The sequence below is a fragment of the Phalangium opilio genome, unplaced genomic scaffold (genome assembly GCF_054372755.1).
Source record: "Phalangium opilio isolate 3A_F unplaced genomic scaffold, DU_Popi_V2 ptg000002l_1, whole genome shotgun sequence".
In the NCBI taxonomy this organism is placed as follows: domain Eukaryota; kingdom Metazoa; phylum Arthropoda; class Arachnida; order Opiliones; family Phalangiidae; genus Phalangium; species Phalangium opilio.
In genome coordinates, this window is record NW_028324144.1 from 12,687,614 (window position 1) to 12,696,138 (window position 8,525).

At 36.2% G+C, this 8,525-nt stretch overlaps 1 protein-coding gene and 1 long non-coding RNA gene across 2 annotated transcripts; both read left to right on the forward strand.

Annotated features, from left to right (window-relative positions):
- The first annotated feature begins 465 nt into the window (after positions 1-465).
- LOC149719856 (uncharacterized) lies at positions 466-2,787 on the forward strand. The gene is made up of 2 exons (XR_016376271.1): positions 466-2,244; positions 2,336-2,787. It is a non-coding gene; the product is annotated as an uncharacterized LOC149719856 (long non-coding RNA).
- A 326-nt stretch (positions 2,788-3,113) lies between these two features.
- LOC149719857 (uncharacterized) lies at positions 3,114-5,262 on the forward strand. The gene is made up of 2 exons (XM_089858110.1): positions 3,114-4,270; positions 4,371-5,262. The coding sequence occupies exons 1-2, from the start codon at positions 4,225-4,227 to the stop codon at positions 4,625-4,627; spliced, it is 303 nt and encodes a 100-aa protein (XP_089714236.1). The 5' UTR covers positions 3,114-4,224; the 3' UTR covers positions 4,628-5,262.
- The last annotated feature ends 3,263 nt before the right edge of the window (positions 5,263-8,525 follow it).

Below are 8,525 nucleotides of genomic sequence, written 5' to 3' on the forward strand. Positions count from 1 at the left end.
ATGCAGATACGTGTGGCGTCAAAGATTATTTAGTGTCTACATAGACAGGAAACTTTTCCAGGTTTCAAGTCAGAATAATTAAAAAATTACGCGCAACGCCGGGTAGTTAAGCATATTAAACCGAGGGAGTAACCACTTTAGCTATTCTCTCTCGCGGCAAGAAGCAACGCCACACTGAGCCCGAGTTCACTACACGCGGGAGCGAACCAACTCGCACTACCTCTGGCGGAGCTTCTTGGCGCGAGGGAGAATACCCCATTGGCAGTCTCGCTCCTATGTTTTGCTTTCTCTGTTTGTAATAAACGAAATTGTCTATGGGAAACTAAAGCAATTGGAATGTAAGATCTTTTTCTAATCAAGCTAAACATGCACATTTAAGAGTATTCAAAGATAGCGTTTTAAGATTTCATTATACTGTTACTGGGCCAATTTCAATAATCCGTTTTCAATCTAGAGAATTTTGTTGACTATAGTAAACTTTGGTCTTTGGTTTGGGTCGCGTAACACTTCGTTCAATCCTATATTAAAACCTTTTCTAACCCATGATACTGTACCCTGGGAATGAAAAGGCAACAAATGACATATTAAACTGTAGGGAAATTTATAAAAAAGATATAGAAAGCTGTACAAGATTACATAATTAACCCATAATCCGGTACAGCGTCTTAGACATAAGACACCCATATTAGGCTTGGGATCCTAAACTTAAGAAACCCAAATTAGGCTTGGGATCCTAGACTTAAGAAACCCAAATTAGGCTTGGGATCCTAGACTTAAGAAACTCAAATTAGGCTTGGGATCCTAGACTTAAGAAACTCAAATTAGGCTTGGGATCCTAGAGTAAAGAAACCCGCCCGTGGCTGGCCTTGCATGGCTATCGGGCGTGGCCCCTAGGCGCGAGGATGCCCATTTCCGCACATTTTTCGAGAATCATAGCCCAATTCCGCACACTTTTTATGGAACATTTCCGCACTCTTTTCACATTGAAATTTTAATTCACCATTTTTTACCATAACCCATTTCCGCACAGCTTGCAACTAAAACATTTTTATTTGCTTGTTGATTAGGTTAGGTTCGGTTCGGTTCGTTTAGGGTTAGGTTCGGTAGGTTAGGTTTGGTTATGCTACAATAGGGGCATGCTTCTAAACTTTTGATTTGACCATTGCAATTTCACTATAGATATAGTTTAGGGTTAGGTTAGGTTTGGTTATGCTATTAAACTTGTGATTTGACCATTTCAATTTCACTATAGATATTGTTTAGGGTTAGATTTGGTTCCGTTGGGGTTAGGTCAGGTTTGGTTAGGTTCGGTTAGGTTAGATGAGGCTCGGTTAGATTAGGTTAGGTTAGGTTATGCGACAATAGGGGCATGCCATTATACCTGTGATTTGAACATGGCAATATCACTATCGATATAGAAAAGTATATTGATAGACGTAAGCATTAAACCAAGTGTGATTTTGTTAAAAATATAAGTAAAAGGAGCATTAAAAATAAATCTGTCGTTAAATAGCATCGAAAATTTTAGTCATAAAACCTCACATTTTGGCTCTTTTCGGATCAATGGGCAAGCAGCATAAGTTTAAGTTTTTTAAAATGTAATCAACTAGAAATATTTATTTTTTTACTTTTGCAAACTGTGGGGAAATGGGTCATGAAAAAGTGTGCGGAAACGGGCTATAGGTTTTTAAGATGTGAAAAATAAAACTGTGCGGAAATGGGCGACCACCCCTAGGCGATGGGGTTGCCAATTCTTCACAGAACTGGTAGTGGCACAGCCACCATGGACCAAAGCAAGGACTATATTTAAAGGGTTCCACATCCATAAGTAACTTGGTCAGGGTGTAATCGTGTTACCTACTTAACCTGTACTAGGTGAAACTAATTGGTTAATATAAATAAAATAGTTGTTTTAATCATCTGTACAACATCTGTACCAAAGTATAACTAAAAAAGCAGGATAAACACTTTTACAGGGGCTACGGGTTTCAATGTAGGTTTCCCTCACCCTATAGGCTGTCTTGTCCCGACAGTAAATATTTATTTTGTATTTCGTTTTCCGCAACCATAAGGGTAACAAATTGAAAAGGGGAAATTTATAAGAAATAATTCATTGTGTATTTAAAGAGACCGGGTAATAATTTCTATGTGGTCTTTGAGGTGTACCACCGTTTTCATTCGTAAACAAACTAGTTTGAAGTTTCCATTGCAACAGTTACTTGGTCGAACGCCGGAAATAAAAAGGTGAGAATTCAACATATTATTTTCAAAAAGTAATTATGTTTAAACAGTTCAGATAAAGAAACTAAATTTATATTAAATTTCTTTCCTTAAGGTTCGCCGACTTATTAGTTACAGCCAAAGTTTCTTCTACGAGGCGAGTAGGGAAATCTTACAAAGAAGAAAGTTCCAGTTACGAAGTGATGGGCAGCGCCAAAAAATGGGAGATGTTAAAATCAACTATTCTTAAACTAACTGCTTATAAAACAAATTTCTGTAATGAGTAAAAATCACTTCATAGTTTGTATGAAAAGGAATACACAGCATTGCCGCATAAATCGTGACATAAACTAAAAATATACCGATAATTTAAAATAAATATATTATATATTAAAATTAATTAATTAGAGTGCGGATGAAACATTTTAAGTATCAATTAAGAATAAAAGAGTAGAATTTATATTAGTTAGGTCTCGGGGGGGGGAGGAGGTGGTTAGGGCGAATTGTAAATTGGAGGGAGGTCAGTGGTCTACGGGATGGCTAAGAAAATTCATGGGTAACCAGAGTCCCGACATTAGTCAACTATATTAATTATATATATATATATATATATATATATATAGCTTCAAACATACGAAGTTTCAGTGATCAAAGAATCGCATTCTTAAAAATACAAAACGCTCCTAACCAAACCTAACCTAACATTTATGATTTAAGGTAATTTTTTACTTATTTTAACAAAATTCATTCCGCGTAGATTATTTTATTTTTACATAATTTACACATTATTTTAGGTTAGGTTTGGTTTGGTTAAGTGCGGCGCCGCTGCGAGTATCATCACAGCGAGTCCCGGCAAAGCCTTTGGCACTGCTATATATATAATTAGTTTTTAATGTTAATTATTGTTTGCGCTTATTATAATGGTCTGCAATGAATAGAGGAAGGCGTAAGCTCTCATTTGGTATATGATTTATTAAGTTTGGAAGAGCAGGGGCTATTCTTAAATTTAGCCTTAATATTTAACAATAATTTTCACTATTTAATAGCGCAATCTTAACGACGACAATTACAGTTTAAAATTCTCTCTCTTTTGGAGCGTCCGCGACAATTCAACAAATTTTCTTAACATTAAAATTTACCTTTTGAATCTGAGCTCTACTTGAAAAGTGATTTAAATTTGGTTTACTATTCTAATTGTAAGGTGTTTTTTTTTTTGAGTTTTTTAAGATAAAAATTAGAGATGGCCGATACCAGGCTTAACCCGATATCGATCGATACCGATATTTACTCACTATGATCCAAAACCCGATAATTCAACCGATACCGATATGGTATCGGTTCATCCCCAGAGAGTAGTGGGCGCGTACTAAGAAAGATTTTCGCTTATTAGTTGTTAGATAAACTGAATTCAGGTACTTTTTATATAAATGAGAACTCTTCACGATTGAAATTCATAGAAATGAGACATTATCACCATCATTACGTTACTAAAAGACCTAAAAATGTCATGTAGCGCCATATAACGCATTTCAAACGAGTATCGGTTTAGTATCGGTATCGAACCAACCGATCCGATACTATCGGGAAACCCCGAGTATCGGTGCCGATACCGATATGGTATCGGTACCGGTTCATCCCTATTAAAAATTATAGATAAGGAGCCGCGGGTTACAGTTAGACGAAATGACGTAGTCTATAGTCTAAAAGACTAATGTTAAAGGTTTTTTCTTTCATACTATTTTTAAATAGTTGCAATAAAAAATATAAGTTTTTACAGATTATTTACTGTTTTTTTATAAAATTTGATTAAAGTCTAAAAATATTCAACACCTTAAAGTGAATTTAGCAGAGGACACAGGATAAGCTTGGTAAAGACTCGGCTTCCATTAAATGAATGGTCATCTTAAGAGTTTAACGACTGAGTGGTCAATCAACATTTTTCATTAAAACCTAGAAATTAAGAATTGTCATCTAAAAGAGGGATTATTTATAAACGACTTAAAAATGAACGAGGACGCTAAAAGACGTGCTAGAACGCAAGCCTCGCAAGGTATGTTTTATTTAGACAACAAATGGAACAATAATGGTTGAAAATTAACTTGAAATAAAATAATTAAAAAATGAATTGATTAAATATGAAATTTAAATAGAATACAAAAGACAGTCGGACTCGAATCAGCGTCTTAACAAGTTTTTAAATCAGGATGATGATAGATATCAACCTAAACCATACAATTATCCTAATTTTGCTCCACCAAAAAGCAGCGGAGAGACTCATTTAGGCTATGAAGTAGGCGCCAGTCAAAGTCCTTCTGTCTCTCTTCCAGTAAAATGCACCGATTTCACCAAGGATCATTTCAGAAAATGGATTATTTTGGATCCCTCAGCAAAAAACCCTTCTTTGTAAGTCGCCCTGTTTTCTGATAGTAGTTTCATTTAATTTGACAGTCTGACTCTTTTAAATGTTTTTAGACTCTACTATGACCCAAACGTTTTGCATACTGACGAAGCGACTCTTTATTACGAAATGATAAAAACCCCTCTTTTAATTCTGTATTATTAAATCTCTACCGTAACGGGAAAGATGGAGTCGCATGGCATAGTGATGATGAAAAAACTATGGGGGTTTGCCCCACAATAGCCTCAGTATCCTTGGGTGAAACGAGAATTTTTGAATTAAAGAGATATTCCGTAAGAAAAGAGTTTAGTTTAATAATTAAATATTTAATTGCAACGAAAAAAACTATAGAGTTTTGACGCTGAATTTCGGGTGCATTTAGAAAATGGAAGTTTGCTGATAATGTCGGGTAACACCCAGCTGGATTGGAAAGTATTTATAATTAAGTAGTTATTAATTGACCAAAGTAATTTAATTGTATCATTTGCAGCACCGAGTTCCAACAGAAAAAGATGATAGACAACCGAGAATCAATCTCACATTCCGGAACATTCAACCCATTTGAAACCAAAAAAAAAAAAATAAACATTTCATGAATTGTAAATTTATTTGTACTTTCAACGATGATTTTAAATAAACAAATAAAAAAATCATGTCATAATAGTAGTTATTTTAAGGAACTTCAATTGAAATACTAGCATAAGTTTATATGATATGTTCCATAAGTATGACACTTCCTATACTTCGTAAAGCTAGAGACTTACTGAGAGCTAGTTCGAGAACGACGCGAGAATTGACTACACTCGGTTTTGCAGTCCATCTTCCTATTTAGTCTGTCCTTAGCCTTTGACAGCGCCTCACTAGGCGTCGCTTTACGAGAATCTATGACGTTTCGCCTACGTCACTTCATAACAAGCTCTCATTAACCAGTGACACTCTTATGGAACATAACTTATAAACTTATGATACTAGTAAACTGAATTTGGAGTAGAAACTTTTAGCCGCGTTGTTCACTTTAATCATAAAATATATGACAAATTTTAATCGACTTTACAATTGAAATCTGTAATTTGAGCCAACCTACGAATTACGTTCATATTTTATTTACTGAGTTCCCAAGTTGTCGTAACCAGATTCATTCACCATTACCGTTAGTATAAATTTAATCGTAAATACGCTTAGTATAAAAATCCGTAAATATAAGCTTAATAATATACAAATCGGTGAAATTTTGGAAGAATTTCACCGTTTAGGGGCCGAGATATTCAACCATTTCATCCCCCCATTGGTTTTACATTAATAAAGTTAATTAATTAATTAGCGCACGAATGAAACATTTTACAGTAATGAAGCATAGCTCATTCGATTTGTAAGCTTGAGTAGATTAATTGGTGAAAGTTTCAAGGAAATTCACCGTTAGGGGGCCGAGTTATTCCCCCCTTTGTTTAAAGTTAATTAATTAATTAGCGCACGAAAGAAACATTTTACAGTAATGCCGCATAGCTCATTCGATTTGTAAGCTTGAGTAGATTAATTGTTGAAAGTTAGGAAGAATTTTACCGTTAGGGGGCCGAGTTATTCCCCCTTCTTGTTTAAAATTAATTAATTAATTAATTAATGTAAGAACGAAGAATTTTAGTTTAATGAGACGTATCTCATTTGATTCGTATGATTGAGTAGTATAATTCGTGAAAGTTTGAAGGAAATTCACCGTTGGGGGGCCGAGTTATTTCCCCCCTTTGTTTAAAATTAATTAAATAATTAGCGCAAGAACGAAGGATTTTAGTTTAATGAGACGTATCTCATTTGATTCGTATGATTGAGTAGTATAATTGGTGAAGGTTTGAAGGAAATTCACCGTTGGGGGGCCGAGTTATTTCCCCCTTTGTTTAAAATTAATTAATTAATTAGCGCAAGAACGAAGGATTTTAGTTTAATGAGACGTATCTCATTTGATTCGTATGATTGATTAGAATATATCACGTAAGTTTCAAGGAAATTCACCGTTGGGGGGCCGAGGTATTCCCCCTTTTTGTTTAAAATTAATTAATTAATTAGTGTAAGAACGAAGGATGTTAGTTTAATGAGACGTATCTCATTTGATTCGTATGATTAAGTAGTATAATTGGTGAAAGTTTCAAGGAAATTCACCGTTGGGGGGCCGAGTTATTTCCCCCCTTTGTTTAAAATTAATTAATTAAATGAAACATTTTACAGTATCAATTAAGAGTATGAAGAACAAAAGAGTAGAATTTGTATTAGTTAGGTCTCGGGGGGGGGGGTTAGGGCGAATTGGTATTCTGCCAGAATCAGATATTTCATAGGTCTGAAGCAATTTTTCCGTCGCGAGTCTGGGAGAAATTTTGACTCGGTTTTTTCATTCTGCTGGTATACCATTCTGCTAGATTGACGGCGGTGGGGCGAAACCTTACCGGGAAATTTAAAATGAATAATCTAAGCTTTTGCCTATGAAGGGATATCCACACTAAGCCCGAGGCTTGTTTACAGGTGGGTCCCTTTACAATGCATAGAGGGGTGGTGGCTAGCCCTTATGCCACAGCTAACCGACAGCGCCCTATACTAACTAATACCGTTAACCTCAGCAAGTTTTGATGGAAAGGAGAAACCGGGTTAGACCGCGGAGGAAAACTCCTTTAACAAGCGGGGAGAGAACTTGCAAACTCTACGCAGAAGGATTTGTTCCCAGATTTTCTCCCGGTGCCACGGTCCGGGATCGAACCCGGGATCCTCTTGCTGCGAGGCGAAAGCGCTAACCGCTACGCCACCCCACTCTGTTGAGCTCGTGCACAAACAAAGCTTTATTGAATTTAAAAGGAAAAACTATTGATTTTAGAGCTTTGAAACTTTGCTTGGTCATTAATATTCCTTCAACACACCTCTCATTAAAATTTCAAGAAATTTGAGTCAGTATTTTCAAAATTAGGGGCAAAAACCTGGTTCCCCCATAGACGGCTAAGTTTTAAATTTTTCTTACAGAAAAACTACTAGATATAATCTTTTGAAACTTTGCACAAAAATCACAAACCTTATTTTACACCTCTCATTAAAATTTCAAGGGATTTGAGCCAGTATTTGCCAAATTAGGGCCAAAAAACTTGGTTCCCCCCATAGACGGCCATGTTAAAAGCTGACGGCTTTGATTTTCGTCTAAGTTTCGCACAAAAATCACAAACCTTATTTTATACCTCTCATTAAAATTTCAAGGGATTTGAGCCATTATTTGCCAAATTAGGGCCAAAAAAAGGGTGTTCCTCCCATAGACGACCATGTTAAATGCTGACAGCTTTGATTTTTGGCTTAAAATGCTAGATACGCGTTTTAGGGCCCATTGGGCGGGCTTCTATAGCGCGAGCAGCCTGCGTCCGCGAGTCGCGTGATCCAGGGGCTATGGATATATCGACAATTCGACACTCTATAGGGATCAAAGAGGGTAGAAAGAGGGGGAGTAGAAGCTAGCGGCTATTGCCGTGCATTTTGGGTGTTCTCGCTTTTCTTTTTTTATTTATTTGTTATATTTTCCACCTTATATCCGGTTCACGGTATTTCAACCAATAAGAGGGCAGAGCAAGATGCGCGCGCAAACCGGAAGCTTAGAGGTAAACTTTGAAAGCGAGAACACTCCAGCCAAGCCTTCTATTCCCCTCTTTCTACATAGATATGTTAAAAGTTTTTTTAACATGAACGAAAACAACAAGGTAAATTATTCGTGTGAAAGTTCATTATAAAACATTAATTATATACAGTGGCGTAGCGTGCCATCTCGGCGCCCGGGGCGGGAGACCCATTTTTCCACCCCCATTCAATACCTAATTAAAATTAAATTTCGAGACATCATTTCACAGGCAATGAGGTATCTTTTATTGAAGGTAAAATAGGATCAGCGGTT

What these genes read in the sequence shown, in the direction of transcription:
- LOC149719857 (XM_089858110.1), top strand. Translation starts at nt 4,225, where the DNA reads ATGAACGAGGACGCTAAAAGACGTGCTAGAACGCAAGCCTCGCAAG. An exon ending in TAGAACGCAAGCCTCGCAAG is followed by an intron (nt 4,271 to 4,370) that starts GTATGTTTTATT and finishes AAATTTAAATAG; the next exon opens with AATACAAAAGACAGTCGGAC.